Source organism: Pezoporus wallicus, unplaced genomic scaffold (assembly GCF_028554395.1).
Source record: "Pezoporus wallicus isolate ANWC-B61680 ecotype Strahan unplaced genomic scaffold, APGP_CSIRO_Pwel_v1 scaffold_2584, whole genome shotgun sequence".
In the NCBI taxonomy this organism is placed as follows: Eukaryota; Metazoa; Chordata; class Aves; order Psittaciformes; family Psittacidae; genus Pezoporus; species Pezoporus wallicus.
In genome coordinates, this window is record NW_026642851.1 from 1,118,090 (window position 1) to 1,141,412 (window position 23,323).

The 23,323-nt window shown below is 56.0% G+C and overlaps 2 protein-coding genes and 1 long non-coding RNA gene across 3 annotated transcripts in view; 2 read left to right on the forward strand and 1 right to left on the reverse strand.

Moving 5' to 3' along the window:
- The first annotated feature begins 3,727 nt into the window (after positions 1-3,727).
- DLX5 (distal-less homeobox 5) lies at positions 3,728-6,519 on the forward strand. The gene is made up of 3 exons (XM_057432647.1): positions 3,728-4,239; positions 5,395-5,579; positions 5,811-6,519. The coding sequence occupies exons 1-3, from the start codon at positions 3,885-3,887 to the stop codon at positions 6,141-6,143; spliced, it is 873 nt and encodes a 290-aa protein (XP_057288630.1). The 5' UTR covers positions 3,728-3,884; the 3' UTR covers positions 6,144-6,519.
- A 4,791-nt stretch (positions 6,520-11,310) lies between these two features.
- The window catches only part of LOC130611676 (uncharacterized), a 37,879-nt gene continuing 25,866 nt past the window's right edge, over positions 11,311-23,323 (forward strand). Inside the window, exons 1-2 of the long non-coding RNA XR_008975281.1 lie at positions 11,311-11,464; positions 12,686-13,184. This is a non-coding gene — a long non-coding RNA (uncharacterized LOC130611676). The remainder of the gene's footprint in view (positions 11,465-12,685; positions 13,185-23,323) is intronic.
- On the reverse strand, positions 14,379-18,695 carry DLX6 (distal-less homeobox 6). The gene is made up of 3 exons (XM_057432648.1): positions 17,980-18,695; positions 16,878-17,071; positions 14,379-15,076 (listed from the first exon to the last, which is right to left on the reverse strand). Exons 1-3 carry the CDS (start codon positions 18,338-18,340, stop codon positions 14,825-14,827), a joined length of 807 nt encoding a protein of 268 aa, XP_057288631.1. The 5' UTR covers positions 18,341-18,695; the 3' UTR covers positions 14,379-14,824.

The window sequence follows — 23,323 nt, forward strand, 5'->3', positions numbered from 1 at the left end:
GAGCCCAGGCTGCGGCCAACCCCAGCACTGAGTCCATCAGCCATGGAAATGCTGAAGTGACAGGTCCACTTCGTTAACCAGAGGCACAGTGTTTCCTGGGCACCCACAAGCAAGGGAAGAGAAAATGCTGTTCCAGGGGTGGGAGAGAACCGGAGCCTAGGGAACACTTTGGGATGGAGGGCAAAAACAGCGCCTGCCCCAGTGCCAGAGACCAGACAGGCTTCGATCCCAAGGTCACATGAGCATGTTTCCATCAACACCAATGGTGACCTTAACGAGAACACAAAACCTGCTTTTCCTTTGGAGGGACATAAGCTCTCCAAAGCAGCACATGTCATGCCTAGGTGGAGAAATGCCCATTTTCCTCTCTCTGTACCCAGAGCTGGAGGCTCTGCAGAGAGCTGCTGAAATCTGAACAAAAAGTCCTCGGCTCCTTCCCTGAGTTTGTTGTGGGGTTTATTTCTCCCCCCCTGCTCCCAAGTGTTTTCTTCTAAATCCCTTCCTGCGTTTTCCCCTTTTATCACTGCCCTGTGAACATCCATCTGGGTAGCTCGCCAGCCCTCCCCACTGGGTAGCTCACCAGCTTTTGCCCATACTAAACATGACAAGATTTTTACTTTGAAGCAGATGTAATGTTTGGTTTTGCCCAGCCTTAGGTGAGAATACAAGGAGTTCCAGTCCCCTTGCCTCCTCATTCTGAAAACACTCCCCTAGGTAAGTAAACAACTCCTAAGCTTAAGAGGATGCACTGGGGTGCCAGGAAAGCCCTCAGCTGTTGAAACTGTTTGGAAATCACCGTTTTCTGATGCTGTAAAACAAGAGTTAATGCATGTTTCCACTGTGGAGGGCTGTTTGCGTTTGGATTTTGTTGGGGTTTGTTTTGTTTTGTTTTTTTTTAAGAAGGAAAAAAATTCCTTTCATTCTTTGCCAGCAATTTCCATGGAAATAAAGTTTCCAGCAAAAACTCTGTGCCCAAACGAGAATATTTTATCCAGAAAGTGAAAGATTTTTCTCTGAACAATTGCGAGATTTCATCCAAAACTCTTGAGCGGCTTCAATCCGAAATGTTTCGCTTGTTGGCTGGAGACAAAGCACCGCCGAGCGAGTCCCCCGGTCTCCAGGCAGGCCTGGCGCGGGGCTCTCGGCCCGCGGGGATGCTCCCGCGCCAGGGCCGGGCCAGGGCGAGGCGGGGCGGGCACCGGCCGGGGCGCAGGGCCCCGTCCCGCCGTGGGGCTGGGATGGGGGGCAGCAGCTCCCCGGCGCGGGTGGGAACAATCGCCGCGTTGTCCGGCCGCGGCCGCCGGCGCGGCGGCTCCCGCGCCCCGGTCCCCGTGCCCTGCGGGGACAACGCTGGCGGGGCCGCCCTGCTCCGCGCTCGCCGCCGCCGCTCAGTCTGGCCCCGGCGGCGGGAGGCGGGAGGAGCGGGGGGGTGCGGGTGGCGTGCAGGTAGCGCGGCGGCCCCGCGCAGCCACACCGTGGCGCTCTTGTCACGGGCATCGCCGTCGCGATGCCTCCGACGTGTCCGCGCCCGCGGCGGACCCGCACCCTTCGCGGAGGGACCGGCAGGGACCGCGACCTTCAACCCTCCCGACAGCATCGCGGATGAGCTGGGTCTGGGCCCGAGAGGGCCGGGGGTGGACGCGGGGGCCTCGCGCAGCCGCTGCGGCGGCGCGGCGGGCATGTGCCGGTAAACAATGACCATATTGTGAAATAGAAAACAGACTCCGGCTCCCTCAGAAAGGCTCGCTCCCCACCGGATGTGTTAAATAAAAACCGCTGGGGGAAAAAAAACAGCAGAAAGTCAAGAAAATCGGGTTTGGGCCGGGAAGGACGGGGGCGGGAAACCTGCGAGCGGGCGGGTTTGTGTGCCCGCCTCACGGTAGCCCTCGCACGGACTGCCGCGGCTGCGGTGCCCTCAGAGAACCTAGCTCGGGGGGGAGGGGGGGGACGGGGACGGGCGGTCCTGCCCGATGGATTTCTGCCTTTTTTTAATGTTTTTCTTTTAATATCGAAACTTTTGGGGGTTTCCCCTGTCTTGCCACTAAATAAAGCAAGAGCAAACTTTCCCTGATGCAGGATCCAGAACCCTCGGTGAGCTGCAAATCCCAGCCCTGAGGAGGTAGTCTGGGCCGGGACCCGCTCCCATCCGATCGCCCGGTTCCCCTCCTGCCTGCTCCCTTCAAACGGCACCTTCCTGCCCGGACGTGTTGAAGTGCAGCGCCCTGGAATTTATGATACAAATAGGCTTCCCCCCACCATCCCCCTCTCCCCCTCTCCATCCTTTTAAAGTATCTACCGTCCCCTCCAACTGGATGCAAATTGGGAGCTTTAATAAACTTGCTTTCTTCCCCCTCCCAGCCGTAAATATATATATGGAATATATGAACGTATAGGAACCCTCTCCGGTTTCTCTCTTTAGAGAAAAAAAAAAAATAAAGGGTAGGGGGGAGATATTTCCAATGGATTTAAGTAAGTGATTCATCTAATGAAATGCTTAGGGATTTGTTTAATATGATTTTATATGAGCTGTGGACATTTCCAAAGCAAACAATAAGTTCAAGTACAACATGCATGGTTGTGTTACAAGTGTTACCCAGCTGGCTGGGAGATCTTCGGTGAGCAAACAGGCTAAATCTGGAGAGTAAACAACTTCAGAAAAATCTACAACTCCAGGTCACTGAAAACAGCTTTTTGTTTTCCCTCGTGTCTAGTAAAATCTGATCCTTTTTTCTCTCTCTCTTTTTTCCTGCCACGCGTCTGTAAAATCACCGGGGACGGGCATCGGCATCACCAGCCCGCGGCTCGCCCCGGCCCGGCCGCGGAGCCCATCGCGTGGGACCTCGGTGCATAGACGTGTGTGGAAGACCGGTTGCTGGTGAAGAAAGATGCTGAGGGGAGGGGGGGGAAAGAGGGAACAACACCAGCCTCTTCGGGGGGTCTGTCACCCGGAAACCGGGCTCCGACTGGTCCTGCCCACGCGGGAGCATGGTTTGGACTCCTCTCAGAGGGGCATTAGACCCTGGGCCGGAGCGTGAGCATGACCACGGTGCTGTGAGAGCGGCCATGCGTGGGGACAAGCGGCTAGCGGCGTGCCCTGGGGCTTCGTGCTGCAGCCAGGCCGGTGAGGACCCCCAGGCCTCAGTAGCTTCCCGGCACCCCTGTGGCAGAGCGTCTCCAGGTAGTGCTGGGGTCCTGGACGCAGGAAATGATGTAACTAAAATTCACAATTCTGGGGAGTTCATACGATGCACGTTAACGCGGAGGTCCCGGACGGCGTCCACCCCGGGAGAGGGAGAACGACCCGGGTGAAACGACCCCGGTTAGACTGCTATGGTTACTGCCACCAGACCAGAAACCGCGCTGGGAGGCAGAAGCGCCCAGTGCGTAGTTCCCAAGCCCTCAGCGTAGCCAAGAGGGACCGGACGGCTGCCGCCTCCGGGGCGCTGCGGGCTGGAGGTGAGGAGTGGCTGTGGCGGCCGAGCCCCCTCCCCGGCTGGGGTTGAGGGAGCCGGAAACCTCCCTATCGCGACGCTCCGGCTCGGAGATTGCTGTTGGTATTCACTTTAAAAGAGCCTGAATGGGACTTCTTTTTTTTTTTTTTTTTTACTTCCCCCCACTTTTTTTTTTTTTTAAAGCCAAAGCTTTGTTGTGCTAAACTAGTTGGACGAGTTAGGGTGTCGCTGCTCCCGATTGCTCTGGCCAATGGAACCCGATCCACCCTGCTGTGCGTAAGAGCGCAATTAAGGATTTAACCAAGCCTATGCTGCGCCCCAGCCAGCAGTCTGCCGGAGACAGACACAGTGCCGCAGCCTCCTCCCCCAGACATGTCTGCTTAGACCCGAGCAGCCCCACAGCCAGCTCCAGCCAGCCGCCGGCTCCGAGCTATGACAGGAGTATTTGACAGAAGGGTCCCCAACATCAGGTCCGGCGACTTTCAGGCTCCTTTCCAGACGGCCGCAGCCATGCACCACCCGTCCCAGGAATCTCCCACTTTACCCGAGTCCTCGGCTACGGATTCCGACTACTACAGCCCTGCTGGGGGAGCCCCGCACGGCTACTGCTCGCCTACCTCGGCTTCCTACGGCAAAGCGCTCAACCCCTACCAGTATCAGTACCACGGTATGAACGGATCTGCCGGGAACTATCCTGCCAAAGCCTACGCCGACTACAGCTACGCCAGCCCCTACCATCAGTACAGCGGGGCTTACAACCGTGTACAGAGCTCCGCCAGCCAGCCAGGTGAGAGCGGGGGGCAGGGGCGGCAGACCCCGAGGCGAGGGGGGAACATAAGGGACCGGGACAGCGACCCCCGCACATCCCTGCCCAGTGTGGAGGCGGCTTGCCCTGAGACATCGAGAGAAGTTAAAAAATAGTAATTAAAAGAAAGAAAGGAAAACAAATAAGGGAAAAAATCGAAGGGGGGGGGGGGGATAAAAAGGAAAATTACAGGGAAAAAAAAAAGGTGAAAGCTGTTCGAGTTTTCCTGCCCAGCCCTCAGGATCTACAACGCAAATCCTGGGACAGTACTTTAGGGAAGCAAGCGTCCGTCAGCTGCCCCCCGCCCCCGAGCTCCCCCAGCTGCCTCCCTCCTGCTTCCCCCCGCAGGAAGAGCGGAGAAAATAGCTAAGCCTTGTTGCATGTCTCAAACTCGGGTTCGCGATGGCAAAGAAAGTTTCCTTCCCTCTGTGCTGGAGGGGAGAAGAAGGAGGCTGGGAGGGGGAGCCCGGGCGTGATGAGGCTGCGGAGCCGGGGGGGGGTTGTCCCAGAAAGCACCGAGGTTTTAGCGTTTTCCATTTACTTTTTGTAAGTTGTTGAGGAGGAGGAAATGTGGGGACAGGAAAGAAAATCCTAAACCCAGCCGTAGCCAAGCCAGGCGGCCGGGGCTTGGCTGGGACGGTGCCGCAGCGGCGGCACCTGGGGACAAGCTGGCAGCGCTGCGGACGGCTCGGTTGTGAGGGGGAATATGCCGGTGCCCCGGCTGGGTCTCGGCTCCTCTCCGGGCTGGCCTCTGCCCAGCGGGGCACCGGTCATCCCCCTAATCCCCGCGGCTGCCGCGCATGCCCCGCGCCCCCGTCCGCGCCCGCGCAGCGATGCGCTGCGCACCAGTTGGGATGCCCGTGGCGGCCGGGGTGGGCAAGGCCCTTCCCGGAGGGGGCGCGGCCCCCCGCGCTGCATGGCGCGGAGCCGGCGGAGGGTGCGTGGGACCGCGTCCCAGCAGCGGGAGCCCCGGGGAGAGCCGCGGGGACCAGTCGGGCAGGCGCCTCTCCCCGGCCCGGCCCGCGGGAGGGATGCCGGCGGCGCAGGCTGCGCGGGGAGGAGCGGCGCGGAGCGGAGCCGTGTCCCGCGCCTTAACGTCTGCGTCTGTGTCTCTCTCCCGCCCTTGCGCCCGTGCAGAGAAGGAGGTGGCGGAGCCCGAGGTCAGGATGGTGAACGGCAAACCAAAGAAAGTGCGCAAACCCCGGACTATTTATTCCAGCTTTCAGCTGGCGGCGTTGCAGAGGAGGTTTCAGAAGACCCAGTACCTCGCCCTGCCCGAGCGGGCCGAGCTGGCCGCCTCTCTGGGACTCACGCAGACACAGGTACCGCGCTTGTCTTGGTTCAGCTCGGCTCGGGCCGGCGGGGCGCAGAGCCCTGGGCCTCCGCGGCGGGGAGGGATGGTCGGGATCGTGCCCCACGGAGGGGCCGGTAGGGCGGCGGGGGAGAGGGTCCTTCGCAGTCGCAGAGCGCCGTATTGCCAGGCGGGCATTAATGGTGTCGGTTTCCCTCCCCCCCTCCCTCTTTCCTCCCCTCTTCTCCCGCCCCCCTCCCAGGTGAAAATTTGGTTTCAGAATAAAAGATCCAAGATCAAGAAGATCATGAAGAACGGGGAGATGCCTCCAGAGCACAGCCCCAGCTCCAGCGACCCCATGGCCTGCAACTCTCCACAGTCACCTGCGGTTTGGGAACCTCAGGGCTCGTCCCGCTCCCTCAGCCACCATGCCCACGCACATGCTCACCCTCCAAACTCCAACCCGTCCCCTGCATCCAGCTACCTGGAGAGCTCCGCTTCCTGGTACCCCGCTGCCAACTCCATCAACTCCCACCTCCAACCCCACGGCTCCCTACAGCACCCGTTAGCGCTGGCCTCTGGGACAATCTATTAGAGTCTGCCCCCTATTATTTTATTTTTTATTTTTTTGTTTTGTTTTGTTCCTTGGACTCCCGTGTTTTACTGTTAAGGAATAATAACGAAAGGAATGCATATGGGGAATTTTTAAAAGGGAAAAGAAACAAACAAAAAGATTAAAACGTGTAAAGCTTGTGCATGTAACTTATTGCATTTCAAAGGAAACCCTTTTTTTATACAATACGGACATTTTTTGGCTCAGCTGTGGACACTATCAATGGTGCCTTGAAATCTATGACCTCAACTTTTCCAGAGACTTTTTTTCAATGTTATTTTAACCCTGTAAATAATTGTAGATAGAGGAATTAAACTGTATATTCTGAATAAAATAAAATTATTTCGACCACGAGAAACGTTTCCAAATTACCCCTTTTTCTATCGATAAGAGGGAAAATAATGTTAAGAATGATCATAATGCCAATTTGCTTGCGGAGAGCGAGGGAGGAAAGAGGGATTTTGATGGGCCTGATCCTGGGAACCCCTGTTCAGTCACCGGGCCAGGTCGGGCCGTGCCAGCGCAGCCCGAGTATATCGGCAGGATCTGTTCCTTGTAGGTATCTCCCCAGGGGCGAGCCGATGTCCGGCGATGCTCTCTCCCCGCTGGAAAAGGGGCTTTTGCCGGATCACTTACACCTTCTTGCACAATGATTTAAGCTGAAGCCATAGCTGCCCATCCTGACGGTAGAAATTAAATATCTCGTCTTAAGCCGCCCTGAATCCTTTCCTGAGAGCAATTAGCGTCGAGAGCTGCACACTCCACAGCCCATCAGTCGCCCGTGTGCGCTCAGCTAATTACACAAATTACGTTTCCGTCAAAGGGAGCCACTAAATGTGAGAAAAGGATAAAATGAGGGCCCCGCTCCCTTCACTCCTGGTAAAAGCCTGCGGCAGCTCCGGCTGAAGGAGGCACGTTGCGAGGTACTTGTATTTGATTTTTTTTATTTCTATTTGCACGATTTAGGTCAGACCCCAGCGGCGGAGCCGTGCCTGGCGCAGCCCAGTGCTGAAGCCCCTCTCCCAGCAGAACCCCCAGGTTTTCCCCGGCAGCCACCGGGGTCCCCAAGGCGACCCACGTTCCCGCGGGGCTCCCACCTCTCCTCGGCCATCAGGGAATTCGGGGCCGCTTGGGGTAAGGTGGCAGCAGGGAACGTGCCAAAGGCGTCGCTCGAAGGATCCCCGAGATTAACACCCCACTCCCCAACCCCCCCCACCCCGCTGCCACCCGAGGCTGGCGGGGCTGGGAGGCGAGGCTTGGAAAGGCACCTCCTGCCCTGGGGCGCACTTACCTGTCTCTAGTCTTCCTCCCTGCTGCCCTCCCCCTCCTTTCTTCTCCCTCCGCTCCCGCCTGCCATGTTTTGTGCGTGTGCGTGTGCGTGTTTCTCCACGAAGAAAGAAGCCCGGGGTTGCTGTTTTGTAACAGGTTCGGGGGTTGGTAAATGGCTCGCAGTACAATAGACCAGTTTGTTCGGTAGTGCTGCTCCCTGCACGCCGGGGAGGGACGCGTGGGTGCCGGCGGAGGGCGGCAGGGGCCGCACCGGCTGCCCACCCCTGCCCGCTGCCTGGTAGCGGGCCTCCCCGCCGCTCCCCGCGTCGCCTCCGCGGCTCTGAGGACCGACCGCTGCTCGGTTCACTTGCAAAGTTTCAGGGACTTTCCGCTAGCTGAAAAGCTTGGCTTTGGATCTTCTGCTAACTTCCACCCCGTGCAAAATAAAGCCCGACTTTTTCCTCCATTCTTTTCCTCGTTTCCCTCTAGAAAAGCATTAATATTTCCTTTTCAACCTGCAGTAAGAGATTCTCCCCTCCCCGAGGTCCCTTCCCTTTGCAGAAAGGCTTGGATACCAGAGGTGGAAGTCTATTTCCCAGGTGGATCCACCCACTCCTTTCTTTGAGGAGCTGCCGCTGGGCCGGTGGTGACGGTGACCTGCAGGGACCGGAAGGGCTCGGGCGGACAGCGTAGGAACAGCTCTGGGGAGGCGGGATGCCGGCAAGGCGGGATGCCAGGCAGGGATGGGAATTCACACAGAGTTACTGGGCCCTGACATCGCTCACCTCTCCAGCCAGCCGAGTCAGCTCGGTTCGGCTTCCATGCCGGTCCTCCTCTCTGCTTAAGTTCTCCTCCTCCCAGCTTGAGGTGCTGTTGGGCAGGTCGGGGAGAGCCTGGCACCTCTTCCCTGGGAAGGGTAGCCAGGCCCATTCAGGAGATGCCTGGGGTCCCCGTGGCCTCAATGCCCAATGGGGGATCTACAGCCGCCCGTCGTTCTTAAGAGCCCCTGTCAGAGCACGGTGGATGCTTCTGTCCCCCCCATATCCCTTATACGCAGACAGACACAGCCCGGCGACTCTCTCCGCCGGGACGCACCCCCGGGGCTCCGGCGGCGGCCGGAGGGAGCCTGGCTAGTCCGGGCCTTCCCCCCTGCCTCCCCGGGCAAGGAATGGGATGAACTGTCCTTTGTCTCACGCTGGGTTTAGGCTCGGCGGATTACTGGCTCGGGTTTTTTTTTTTTTTTTTTTTCTTTTGACTCCCTCTCTCTTTCCCTCCCTTCTGTTTTCCTGGCGGCCACTTCCATGTGGAGCCGGGGCAGCTCGGGGAGCCGAGAGGAGCCACATTCCTGTGGGTGCCGAGCGGCTCCAGGGCTGAGCCACAGGGCTTGACATACACACAGAGGCACAGACACACAGGCGCACAGGGAGAGGAGCCTGCAGCCCCGGCTGCCCCAGACCCAACGCTCCCGACTCTGCCCGCTCCCCTGAGGCTCTCCCACTCACAGCAGATCCAACATCCCCTGCGCTCACCCACAAATGGGGCACACACCCACAGCACCCACACCCGAACCCACGCACCGACACCGGGGGAACCCTTTCTCTCGTTCCCCAAAGACCCCTCGCTGCTCCCGCCCGGCAATCTCCCCCTCTGTCCGGGAGAGCGCCGCTGCCACCTCGCCAAGCCATTCGGGTTCCCTCCCCCTTCACCTCAGGGAAAAGCACCAACCCACCCCTCCAACCTGTCGCCGCCTCAAGGCAGCCCGGCCCGCTCGCCAGGCTGTTCTGTAGCCCTCGTCTCCCTGCGGTGTCCCCCATAAATTCGGTCCCCCCCGGGCGCTGCCCGCTCCGCCGCCGGCAGCACTCTATCCCGAGCGTGCATTGCACATGTGGCATCCATTACAGATTTCTACCACGCAGTTTTGCGACTGACAGACTTTAGGTAGTTCGGTTGTGGATTACGGAAAGGAGATCTATTGCTTCAGGAAAATCGGGGGGGCGGTGGAGGGGGACAATCCCCTCTTCTTTCTCTCAGTCATTTGAGCGGCTGCCTGCAGTAACGCAATAACCTGCTTTATAGGTCAGACAAGAGCCGTGAAAACAGGAACCGCGGAGTTTACATTAAGACTCCCTTTCTCTCTCTTTTTAGGGAGAATCTCTGTTGCATCAATTCAATGTTTCTCCTCTTTGTTCGGCAGTGCGCCTATTTCCATGCGATGTGGGAGGATAAGCAATGGTTTATCTTCTATCCTCTAAGATAAACCAGGACTACAGACACGATAAATCCCGACACGCACCCACGCCCCGGGTATCTGTGTGAACACCTTCCACGGACACGACCTTCAAAGCCGCAGGAAAAACTCCCAGCCCCTCTCGCCTCCTCACCCTTTAGGTGAGGGCCCGGTCAGGATCCACGATGGCTCCAGTCCTTGGCACGGAGGAGCCTTGAGATGGCTCCTTCCTACCTCCTGCTCCTAGGCAGTCCGGAGAGGTTGCCTAAACCTCAGCCTGAGCTTTGTAGCAGGGATCAGCGAGCCTTGCCGGGCCGGATCCTGACCTGGCTCCATGCTCTGCAGCGCATCCCCTGCCTGACTGTGGGGCTGTCCCTCCATCCCAGGGAATACTCGCCGTCCCCTCCATATGCATCGTATAGCCCGCTTCATAGGGCTTTCTCCTCGCGGTATCCACTGAGCGTTCTTTTCCCTTTCTTCGCGTTATTTTTTATTAATTTTAATATAATTAATTTTATTAATTCCCGTTCCCGTGCAGAGGACGACAGGACTGCAGCGGGGGGGGGGGGGTCTGGGGGCTGGCCGGTGGGGGCGGGGGATTGGCAATAAGGGCCCCCTCCTGACTGCTCTCAAGCCGCCCCTGCCCTGAGGTACCTGTCGGCGGGACAGCAACACCACTTTGATGATTTGGGCCACTAAAAATGAAGCAGGTTTGTGCATTTCGTGTCCAGGGTTAATAAAACCTAATCAGGAGTGGAAAGCCAACTAACCCAATGAGTTAACCTCGCTAGCTGCAGGTAGTCCTGTTAGCCAGGCTCTTTCAGTTAATTAATTACAATTGAGTCGGTTCTGTGATAATTTCCTCAAGGACCCCTGAGGACTGGTCCAGCGGGAGCGCAAAAGGCGGCGGACTCTGCAGCTTCCCGCGGAGGGAGCGCGGCCCCCGTGTCCCGCACCCCTCACCTTCCCCGCCCGGCTACGAGGCTCCTGAGGCTTCTTCCCTCAAGCTGTGGTTCAGGAACCCGAGAGGAAGCAGAGGACAAGGGGGACCCCGCTTCTGGGGACGACTGGGAACCCCGCGGGTACCGGGAGAGGCTGCGGGAAGAGCGGAGCCGGGAGGTGGCCTAGGGCAGAGGATGCCTGGAGCATCCTCCTCCCCCTCCTGCACATCAGGCTCTCCCTCCTCTGGATTTGGACACGTAGCGATTCAGACCACTGATTTGTTATTTTCTTAATTCCCGCTCTTCTCATTCCCTATGAATCAAACAGTCTTTTGTCCTTCAGAGTTTGATTTGATCGCTACTGTTCACATTTCACTTTTGTATTTTTCTCTCCCTATACCATTACTCATTGAGTGCCCCGTGAAATTACAATCGTACATTTTCAACTCAGCAACCCATTTGCAGTGCAAAAATAGGGTCTAAATAATGGCTGAATTAGCCCTACTGGACAGTTTCAGATGTAACACTCTGTAATAATTATATTGCAGGCTGGATTAGGATGCTATTATCATAATCTGGACGTTTACAATTATCTGTAATTTGCAAAGATGCGCCAGGTCTTGATTACAGCAGGGTTTTTTTTATCAAGCTAACCATCACTAAACAGTGACAGTAATAACAGCTAATTTTGCTGGCAATATAAGAGGTGCTGGGGTGTGCAAACAATTTCACACCTGGATGTGCTCACTCAACCAAGAATATAGAGAAAGAGCTTCTGCCCTGAGACTCAGAAAAATATTCTCCACTGCTTCTGTTCAGTGTAGATTTCTAGACCCCGAGCCTTGCTTAGCAGATTTGCACAGGGGGTAAGTTTTGGGGCTCGCTTGGGTTTGGGGTCGCTTTGTGGCTGCTTCGCGCCTTCCCGGTCGAGGCTCTCTCCGTCCCTGCTCGTTCCCCAGCTCCCGCGGTCACTCTTGCGCCGGTGGTTTCCCTCGACGAGCCGGACCCCGACAGCTTTGCCCCCCTTTTTACCCTCCCTGTGCTGCTGCGGGCAAGGGGACGGGGTGGGTCCCGACGGAGCGCCCGCGCGGGGCTCGGCGTCCAGCGGAGAAATCCCGCCAGCCCCCGGACCAGCCCCGGGGCTGGCCCCGGCTCCCGGCCCTCGCGGTGGGGCGACTGCAGCGCGGCTCTCCGTGGCGCCCATCCCGCTGCCTCGGGGCGGTGGAGCCCTGCTGCGGGCGGGAGGTGGCGGAGCGGCGGCAGGTTGGGGGCTGGCGTGGGGAGCTGCTGCCGCTCCATCCATAGATGACGCTGTTTCACGAGAGTCTCCCGGGGCGGCAGCCGCGAGTGGGAGCCGGCGCTACCGCTGCTGCTATTCGCTCCCAGGCAGCTCTGGGGAAGGCCTGCCCCCCGCACCTTCGCCCACTCTGCGGAGCTAATCCGGCTTTTGTATTATTGCGATGATGATAATTTATTTGTTTGCTTGCTTGCTTGTTTGTTGCCTGGGCTTTATTTAAGCCTATCTGAGAAATCATTGGTGGGGGAGGAGGGCAAGGCGCTCCCACAGGCTTTCCGCGCCGGCACCCACGCTGGCACCGGACGGGCCCCCCGAAATCTCATGACAAGCAGCAACCCCCTTCTGGCACCCCCTGGGCCGCAGGCGGAGGTGGGGCGGGTACGGGACCGCCCGCTGCCATCCCCAGTCGAGGACTGCAGAGAAAGGGTTAAGGCGCTGTGGGGCCATGGGAGCCGGGAGCAGTCGGGCTGGGCTCGGCTGGAATCGGCTACGTTGGACCGGGATCCCTGGGCTGCGGGGCTCCCGCAGAGGGGCGTCCGACGCCCTCCGGGGGGTGGAGGGGAGGGTAAGCCCCCGCAGGGGCCTGCCTGGGGCGGGCGGGGAGGGTAAGGCAGGGCTCCCTGAAAGATGCACACACACACACAGACGCACAAATGCTGTTGGTTTAACTGTATGGTAGCTTTCTCTCCAGTGTCATTTGAATAATTCAGTGAGCCCCACTACCAGCTGTACTTCTGAAGCCTCTTCCATTCTTTTCAGCATTATAATTTTGGTTAATTTTCAATTTTAGGCCCTACGTCTCTGCAATTTGTGTATGAATAACAGAATAATTTTCCTCTTTTGTTTCGCCTTTCCTGTTCCTGAATCTAAATAAAGATGGCTTTTTAGTATTAAAAGTGGAAGAAAATTACAGGTAATTATCTTTGACGGTAAAAATGCTGTAATCAGCGGGCTACATGAAAAATTACTCTAATTATGGCTGCATTTAAGAGAATGGAAAAAAACCTTCTTGTGGATAAAAACCTTAAATTGTCCCCAATGTCTGCTTCAAATTGGATGGCACTGCAGCTGGAGGCTTTGTTCAGAATTGATCCTGGGGAGCTCTGAACCCAAAGTTTCACAGTGGGAAGGGGAAAAAAAGAAAAGAAAACATTTTTCCTAATGTAACAATACGAATGGTAGAAAATGACAAGACTGATCGGTTTTAAACCACTCTGAAGACTGACTGAGCGTGGAAGTTGCTCAAAAAAAAAAAAAACAAAAACACCCCCCAAAAAACTGGTATGTTGGTAAGTAGTCTTTGCTTTGTGTCTAATTATAGTGACTGTCCTTTTGCACGACTGTATGTAGCTGTCATTATATGGAGCACTCTGAGGATCTCTATTGACTTCTGATAAATGGCTCAGTGGTTTCAAGGTTCATAATTTGAAGGATGCCCAGGTCTCTAGCCATTAATTCTCGCAGTATGGGGCACCCAGCTTGGCTGAGGAAAGGGCTTTTCATTGTCAGGCGTTGCTGTGCTTTCCACAAGCTGGTGCGGCTGGGGCTGGCCGGGCAGCGCGGTGTTTGCCTGGGCACCTCTCAGGGCTCTGCAAAACATTCCTCCGCTTGCATTGTCTGCTCTGGAAAAACAAAGGAGGGCGCCTCCTTTCTTAAGAATTTGGAGGCTCCGAGCTTTGGGAAGAAAGGCAGGACTCTGGGCTTCGCCTTGGCGAGAAAGCTCAGCTCAGCTGAGCGGGGGAGCAGGGAAATCGCAGCAGAAATGGCCGGGTGATGGGAAAATTCTTCTAGGCTGATCTTTGCGCTCTCGCTTATTTCCTGTGCTAGTCGTAGCCTTAAACCCAAACCACCAGCTACCCCCCTGTCCCCTCGCTCCGTCTGTGCTGGCAGGTGTATGCTCAGGTGGGGGGGGGGGGGGGGGGGGGGGGAAGGATGTCCGTGTGGGCAGGCAAGCAGGGGGCAGCGTCCAGCTGCCCGGACTGAACTGGTTTTGGGGGGTACACACCGGTTCGGAGGTGGAGAGAGAGAATGAGGAGGCAGGCGGGCGTTTTGTGGCTTTTACTCTATATATGAAAGGAGACAAAACCATACAAAGTATATGTACAACTAAAATTCAACAATATATACAGAAAGGTTGCTCGGGGGGAAGGTCCCTCTCTCTCAAGGGTGAGGCTGCCGGCGGGCAGCGCTGAACCTTCCTGCCTTGCCGCCGCGGCGGGTCCTGCCGCGGATCCCTCGCTGTCCGTCCTGCTCGTCTCCGGGAGTCTGTCCGGCTGTGTGCGGGTGTGTGTGCGCGGGTGAGGGGCTCTTGGCGGGAGAGACAGTGGTTTCTCGGGAGCCGCAGCCCGTTGCATTTTGAGAAAGCATGCAGGTTTTGCTTCGTGTTAATGTTCTAATCTTACAGTATGTTTTCATTTTTTCAACCATTTTTTCTTCCCCTCTTCAGTGTTTTTAATCCCTTCTCCTGTCTTTGAATTTTCCCCCCCCAGTCCGGATTTGGTGAATAAAAATGAAGGAGCTTTGACTAGTCCCTCTTTCATCATGTAATGTCTTTAGCTCATTAAACAAGTAAAAACGGCTGCCATGGTAGATTCAGGTTCTTGTTGTGGGCGAAGTCTGTAAAAAGTTTGTTTTGACGTATACTCCACAGAGAAAGAGGCTGGTGCCCTGGAGTCCAAAGGAAAATATCCTAAAGAGAAGTGTCTTCTGTGCGCCAGAATGAAAATTGTGTCTTTCTGTTCGAGATCAATCGTTGAGGTTACTTAAAAAAAAAAAAAAGCAAAAATAAAAGAAAATGAAGCCACTCTGTCTCTTTGCCGCATCTACAAGTTCACACAGAGCCTGTTAGCTGGCACGGCTTGGCAAAGCAGGGGAACTTCTTGCCATGTCGAGACGAGGCGTTCTTGGGAGATTATTTCTCTTGGACAATTCACATCATTTGTGGTCTCTGCATTGTGTCTTGATGTGGAGAAGAATACCAGTGAGAATAGCCAGGCATGTAGCTGTTGGGAGGCATATTGACTCCCTTGGCAGAAGCTGAAACGTCCCAGACTGGAGGCAGAGCCGGAGAGCGCGGGGAGAGGGCTGCGGAGCCGGGCAGAGGGTCGCTCTCGTGGGGGTTGCTGCCCTGCTTCAGCAGCTTCTTGAACTTGGAGCGCTTGTTCTGAAACCAGATCTTCACCTGTAGAGCAAAACGCAGCGGGTATTAGGCTGCCGTCAGCACCCAGAGCAAGGCAGGGGAGCCCCTCGGGGCTGGGGGTTTCTCTAGAGAAGGTCTGGAGAGCCCACGCCAGCCGGGTGAGGAGTGAGGGATAGGGAGAGGGGAAGGAAGGGTAGCTGCTGCTGCTGCTCTCGGGCTCTGGATGCAGCTTCAGAGAACAGGAGAGGCAGAGAGGAGCTGGAAAGCGTGAGGGATGCAGGTTTTAGGCTAGAACGTTATTTTCTCTTGGGCAGGCCAGAGTGATTGAACTGCAGCAGAGTACGTGCTCAGCACTGTCCTGCTTGAACGCCTCATTCAGAATTTTTGAGGTCATTTGATCATTTGGACAAACTGTTGTCAAACACGGGCAATCATATGATTTTGTGCCAGGAGACAGGAGCCAATAAACAAAGGGCATCTTACAAAGAAAGCACGCATCCAAAAACATGCATGATCAAGCGGTCCTTGGTGATGTGACGGGGAAGGAGGCGCAATGGAACCAGGACTGTGGCTTTATTTTAGAAGTTGTATTTAAAGAAAGGAAAATGCTCTTTTCTCGGCGAGTATCTGGTTATAGAGATTGCTTTGGGTCTCATCCTGCTCCTAATCCAGTAGAGCTCCAGCGGAGGGAGCCTGCACTCCAAGAGATGTACAAGGATCGGGCCCACTCTGGCATGTCAGAATTGTTAAAGGAATTATATATGTAAAGCATATATAGACACATACTTCTTAAAATCTGTCAAAGAAAACAACTCTTCTTAAAATTACACAAAGGAAACAACTCCCACACGTGCATTTGACCTTGCAAACTTTACAGATATAATGCTAGGGCAAGGCAGGGGTACTTGTCTAGCTGCATGCTCAGGATCGGTCCCCTAAAACCAAATCTCTGAGTACGAGAAAGCAAGCGAGACAGCAGTGAGACAGAGTGTGCATGGTAAGGATGCTAAAATCCCATTTGAAAAACCATCAGGTCTATTCCCATGATTAATGTTTGCTGAGTACTTAAAAATCGCTGGCTGGAAGCGACTGTTATCAACGACAATGATAAAATCCTGAAGTTGTTTGTTAAGCTCATAAATTCCCATGATTACATTTTACCCGAATTGATCCCATCTATCCATGCACTTCCCCGCAAACCCCAGCCTGGGAAGCCTGTAATGCCTCATGTGTCTTTCAAGCTTAAATTAGTCGAATGGCACAGCTACTCCAACCACACTTAACTATGGCTTAACCTGCCATAATTTTGTACACGGCTGTCTTTGATCTTCAGATCTATTATCACCTTTCGTACATTTTGCCCAAGGGTAACCGCTGCGTTTGCGTTAGTCATCCCGGGTGAATTAACTATTGATTTTACAGGTATTTCCTAACCTGTTCTTGCCTCCCCTCTGCCTAGAGGTTGCTACGAGGCAGCTTTGCCTTGCTCTCAGCTCTACCTCAGGCCCAGCGATCCCTCGCCTTTGTTTTGTTCTCCTTTTCACAGCTGGGCAGCTGCATCTCGGTGGCTGGGATGATCCGAAAAGACAGGCAGTTTTAAAATGTTATGTGTGTCATCGAAAGGGAGCCCTTGCTCGCCAGACGGCCGAATCCCGCTCCCTCTGCGGCAGACCGGTCTCTCTGTCGTGCATTAGGTAAATCCTGTCACGCATAGATGGGGACCGTGTGCGATACCTTCGCTACCGCTCCCGCACAGAGGCCAAAACGTTTGGGGAGCATCGTACTGTGCTTGGCCTTTATCGTTCGAGCAGGATTTCAGTGATTTGGGATTCCCAGTAATTACCTGTGTCTGGGTAAGTCCTAATGAAGCTGCCAGCTCAGCTCTCTCTGGAAGTGCCAGGTACTGAGTCTGCTGAAAGCGATGGTTTAAAGCCTGGAGTTGTAGACTAGAGTAAATGGTTCGAGGCTTCCGAATCTTTTTCCCTTTTCCATTGAATCTGATTTCACCGTTTTCAATCACTGTGGTTTTTTGCTGATCTGCAAGCGAAATAACACAGCTGAAACATCTCCTATTTTCCCTATTTAGAGCAGGCGTTTTGGCTGCCCCATGGCTCCCCTGAACGCTGCAGCCTGCCCCGGTGCCGGTGCAACTTCACCTCGGGCACAGCGGCTGCCGCTGGGGAGATGCCGGGGCTGTGGGGGGGCGGTGGGGAAGGAAACTATCATCCGGGCAGGCTGGGCACGCTGCCCTTCCTCGAGGGAGAAAAACTACTACTAGTTGAACAGATACATAGGAAAACAAATTGCAGGGCTGGCTTCGTGGAAGGATGCCCGGGTCCAGGGCCATCCAGGTTCGAACCAGCTAAGTGACTTTGCGTCGCCGGTTTGGTGGTCAGTGAATCACCAGTCCGAGACTGTTAACAATGCTCCCCCCCCCCCCCCCCCCCCCCGCCGTGCCCCTCCGGATGAATACATACAAATAAGCGTCTCCCAGCAAAAAATAATAAATAAATCAGGCGGCCCCCGAGCGGCATGCGACCCGCTCGCCTGGAAACTTTCACTCCTCAGGTGTTAGCAGGAATTTTGCCTAAAGCTGGTCCAGCAGTAACAAAGGAGCGCCGAGCTCAGTCCCCTGCCCGCCGGCCGCGGGGCTACCGGGGAGGCGCTGGTACCCAGCGCCGTGGTCCCTCCGGCAGCTGCCGCCGGCTCTATCGGGGGAAGCACGGCGGCCACGCCGCCGGGCACGACAAGGAGTAGGCCCTCGGGAACGAGCAGCCCCCGCTTCTCTCCCCGCCGCCCCGCGCACCCCAGTGTCGGCATCACCCGGCGGGAGCGGGGGGCACGGCGGGGTTCGCTGTGCGGGAGCCCAGAATGAGTCCCGGGGATGGTGGAGAGAAGGACAAAGGGGGGGCTGGCGGCTGGTCGGGGAAGCGGTGCCGGCTCACCTGAGTCGTCTGCTCGTGTCTGGCTGGCCGCGCTGCTGTTGTGGTAGGACTGGAGGTACGGGCTGTGCTGCGAGTGGCTCACGTAGGGGTAGGCTGCCAGCGAACGGTGGTTGTAGGAGCCGGCGGTGCCGGAGTAGGGCGAGCTGTGGTGGTGATGCTGGTGGTGCGGATGCGAACCGGCGGCGGAGTGCAGGCAGTGCAGCGGGTAGTGGGCGCCGGCCATGGCCGGCGAGCTCTGCTGCGAGTGGGGCGGCGGCGGCGGCTGCGGCGGCGGCGGCTGCTGCTGCCCGAACTCCATGAAGGCGGATTTCGAGGAGTCTTGCGCGTCCAGCCCGTCAGCCATCGTAGTCATGGTCATCATCAAAGTTTGGGAGGGAGAGCGCGGCGCTCCCCGGCTCGCCCCCCGCGCTCTGCCTCCTCTCTGCCCAGCCACCGCCGCTACCCTTACCCGCCGCGGCACCGCTGGAGAGGCAGCGGGGATTTAATTTAATTTCTTTTCTTTTTTTTTTTTTTATCCCCCCCCCTTTTTTTTTTCTCTCCTTCTTTTCCGCCTTTTTTTTTTTTTTTTCTCCTTCCCCCCCTTCCTCTCCAAGAGTCGTTGTGCGAGGGGCCTCGTTCACTGAGGGAGGGGAGGAAGGGGAGGGCGGTGTGCGGGGTGCGTGGAGGGGGAGGGCGGGCTACTCCAGCCGCTTTTTTGCGCCGCTCTTTTCCTTCATCCCCCCGGCGCGTGGGGTGGGTTGTGTTGTTTTTTTTTTTTTGGGGGGGGGGGGGGGGGGGGGAGTGTGGGAAGAGGAGAGAGAGGAGGGCCGGGAATACGGGAGGAAGAAGAAGGAGGGAGGCGGGGGGGGGGGGGGGGGGGGGGGGCTGGGAAAGTTGTGGGGCTCCGCGCTTCGACTTGAAGGGCAGGGACGCGCATAAGTCGAATGGTTCGTCTCCGGAGGGCAGCGCCTCCCTCATTGGTCACTCAACCCCCTGACGTCACCGCCCCGGCGCGCGCGCGCTGCCCGCCCCCCTTTCCCCCCCCCCCCCCCCCCCCCTCCCCTTCACCCCTCGTCTTTTCCCCACCCGTGCGCGGGGCGCGGAGAGCGCATCGTGAGCGCTCGGCTCCCCGCACACGGGTGGGGAAAAGGGGAGGGCCTGCCCGTATCTCCCCCTCATCACGCTTTCCCCGCCAAAATCACGCATCCCCCCTCCATTCTCCCCTTTCATTACCCCCCTTTTCTCTCTCCCCTCTCCTTGCGCGGTATTTTCAGTGAGGCGAAGTGTCGCGCAAAGCGTTTTCAACACACACGTTTCCCCCCCCCCCCCCCCGTTGAAAAGCGGCGTCGGCAGCAGCTCCCCATAATGGCTTTCAAATATATGCAAATGGCTACGTGCGGTTGGCGGTTTTGGCAAAAGCTTGATTAGGATATAAACGACCCGAGGAAAAAAAAAAAAGAGAGAAAAAAAAGAAAAGAGAAAAAAAAAAGTGCCTGCGCCCTAAATTTGTCTTTAGATTACAATTCCAGTTGATTTTATTTTATTGTCAACATTGTTAATGATAAAAATAGAGTCGTTTTACGGTTATTTTTACTTTCTGGAAGGAGGCAATTAGACTTCTAATCAGGAATACACAAAAATCTCCCATGATTAACTGCAGTACTTTGTTCAAATTGCTGCTATAAAATTCAGAACAATTTGCCTGTAATGATTATGGACTGGGTTTATTTTGGGAGGTGGAATAAAAGTGGATATAGCATAAATTATCCTCTAATTATACACCAGTGTCGCCTCAATTATCCTCTTATCAAAATGGTTGTCTAACTGCCGCATTTAGTTTCAATTCTCTCCTTTTTTCTATAAAAAGAACTTCATACCTTGTTATTATTAATCCATTTATTATTTGCAAGGGGATTTATATCCGAACATCCAGGTGGTATTACCACTTCTCTTTCAAAGATGGACTAGGGAAAGACATTAAGTTTGATCCGGCACGGCGGAGGATCTCTCTCCCCTCTTCTCTCTCTCCCCCCTCTCTCCCTCACTCCCTCTCTCTTTTCTTCCCCCCTTTCCCTCTCTTAAATCTCCTGGCGTCCAGCTAAGCATGAACTCCGGAGGCAGACCCCACCGCAGAGGACTGAGGTAGGAAGGACCCGGCGGAGCTCTCTAAGCCTAGAGAAATCCCGAACTCGCTCTAGACGGGGAAATGGGCTGAAGGCTCCGGGCTTGGAAAAACAACACCGGCATGGGGAGCTGCCGCTTGCAGACCCTCGAGACCCCTCCAGCCCGAGCGTGGGTCCTGACACTGCCTCTCCCGGCCACAACGCCTGGGGATCCGCGTCTAGATTTTCCAGATCTTTTTTTTAACGCCTCGGGTTTTTTTTAAATATTCAGAGTGGGGTTTTATTTCTTTCTGGGATTTTTCCCCCTTTCCCTTTCTTCGTTTATTTTGAGGATTTGTCTCTCCGCAGCCCGGTCATTACCCCTGGGGAGTAGAGGGATGAGAGCCCCCGTTTGCATACCTCACCGTCCGCGGGAGGAGGGCGGAGGGGAAGGGGGTGCGAAGCGATGCTCGATCGGTTGCAGGGCATAACCCACAGCGTCTCGGTGCTTATAGTTCAGCTGGCTTATTTCAGGAGGGGGAGGAGGGGGGGTGTCTTTTCTCCTGGGCGGCTGGGATGTTTGGAGCTCCCTTACCCACCCTCTCATCGTTGTTTCACTTCTTGAGCCCTTGGAGCCGGTTCAGTAACTCTGAATGCAGTTGTAAGTGTCTTGCCTTGTTCTCCTGCTTTTAACAAGTGTTCCACTTTAACACGCGAAAGGGTAACCCGATCCAGGCGTTTACAAATCTACAATGAATAAAAATATAGAGAAAGGGGAAGAATTCCTACTGGGACTCTTTATTTATAGGTGTAGGTAATGTACTCAATAGGAACAGGTACATTTGGCAGTTTTATTGCTTTATCCCCTCCAGCTTGCTATTAAGATCACGAAGGCGTTTTCCCGCAGGTGCACATACTAGCACTTTCTCCAGCAGCAAGAGCGTGAAGAACAAAAGGTGTCAGAAAATAGGCTGGGGAGGGTTTGCAACACGTTGCTTTCTGATCTCGAAATAATTCCTGCCGCATAAGGGGTGCTAACTCGGGAATGAGGGAAAGATAGGCAGGAGAAGAGACCGGTTTGAAATAACACCTAAGTGCCGCGAAGGGAATAAGGCGTCTGAGTTAGGCAACGTGAAACAAAAAGGAGAAGAGGAAAAGGGAGGGAGAGTCTGCAGAAGCTGCTCCCTTCCATAGGGAGCAAACGAGGTTACATGTGCACCCCTCGCTCAGCCTAGCTGAGAGCGAACTGCGGTGGTGCGAGCGAGTGCCGCACCCGGGGCACCGGCAGCGGCTCCGGGTGCGGATTCGGGGAGAGCGGCGGAGCCGGTGAAGGGGGGGAAGCGCGGGCCACCCGGCGCTGCTCTTACCCCGCGGTGCTCAGACATCCCCGTCTGTCGGCAGGGCAGTTGACTCCATCCAGCCTTACACAGATGATTTCTCCCAGTTTAATTAGGCCCACAGGGGGGGTGGAGGGCAAAGAGGGTCTGGGGAGCAACAGGGGCCAGAGCCGTGCCCTGGTAGAGGAGGCAGTTGGAGGGGTATTACTACTCCGAGGGAGGGGCAGGCCCCCGGCCCGCGCTCTACCGGGAGCAGCCGGAGCGGCAGGAGGTTCGGCGCTACCGGGCACCGGTCCTCCCCGGCTCCGGCTTGCGTGCAGCCGAGTTCCGTGACCGGCCGGCCTCCTTCTAAGAAATTAGATCTGTTATCAGTAGCTCTGAAAGCACTGGAGCAGTGGGGTGCTCATTTCCAGGAGGGTGACTCATGAAAAGGGAGATTGGGAGGGTGGCGCACCTCCTAGTCCCCTTGCACTGAAGTGATTCTTGAACAGACAAACAGTCACGAGTGGGACACGGAGCTCCAGAGTCGCCTGGTCTCTGCCAAGCTCCCTTGGGAGCTCCAGCACAGCCAGGCCAGAAGGGGCAAGGTCCGAGTTACGGAGCGGGCCCCCCTCCCCTCCCCCCCCCCCCCCCCCCCGGTAAAGGAGCCCATTGCCTGTGACCCCACTGCCTGGCTTCTCCCGACTATGGAGGCTGCAGACCTGGCCGAGGGTGTTAGGAATGCTCCGGACCGTGGACAACACCGCGTCCTGCCCTAGCATCCCCGGCCGGGTTTCTCCTCCTCTCATCCCCCCAGTTTGATCTCCCCTGGTGATGAGCTCCGTAAGGCACCCTCGCTTTGCTGGATGGCAGGGAGGCCTCTGAACCCCGGGAGGTACTAGGGCTAATCCCTGTCCTCCCCCAGACTGGCTGGGAGCTGCGGGAACAGCGCGGCTTCCCTTCCCCCTCTCACTCCCCCCCGCCCCCGGTGCTCCTCTCCTCCGCTGCCGCGGTGACGGGCGGAAAGCGTGGCACGGGGTTCCCTGTGCCCCAGGACTGGGTGACTTCGTGTTACTGGTTCTTCGTGTCACCGCGTCGCTTTAATGATGTTTGTGGCTAATACTTTCTAAAGACCAAACCTTGTCTGCGTGGTTTAAAGACACATTTGTGAGTCGAAAGATGTCACACAACAGACACAACAGTTAGAAGGAGCTGACGAACAACAGGAAACGGCGTTCTATTTTTAGGGCATAATAGGAAGTTAATGTAAGCGGCCAGAGGCTTCCTATATGCCTCCGAGCACCTTCTGTTCCATTCATTCATTCATTCGTTCATTCATTCATTCATTCATGCGATCAACAATAACAACAGGGGAAAACAAATATTCCCGTTCCGCTTCTCATCCCCTCCTTCCCGGGAAGTCCCGCTCTGGTGTTTGCACGGGTGGGCTCTGCAAGTGGAGACGCTCTTTTGGGTTGTTTAGCTGTTTTGCTGGTTTGGGGGAGGTGGTGGTGGGGCTGATGGCATTCCTCAGTCTCTCTCTAGGTGCTCTGGCTGGGGGGTTCCCGCCAGCAGAAGGGGTGCGCAGGGGTTTAGGGCTGTTCTGAGGGAGCATGTATCCCCCCTCCCTTGTTCACAACAGAGTGCAGGATAGTGTTTTCTGTCACACCCCGGCCAGGGTTGCTGGAAAGATCTATCAGGAATTATGCTATTGCGGGTTTTACCGCGGTATGTCCATGTACATACACGAAGCGGACCTTTCAACAAGGTTTTTAAACAAGGCAGAGAAATGCTGGTGGGGAGAGGCAAGGGTTAGTGAGGGATCCCCTGCTCTTTTAGCAACAGGACGGAATCCACAAAACGATTGTAAAGCGCTAGAGAGAAAGAGCGGGGCTCTCCTGCTGGATGGTGGTGGTGGTGGTGAAATCTCGGGAGAAGTGGAAAGCA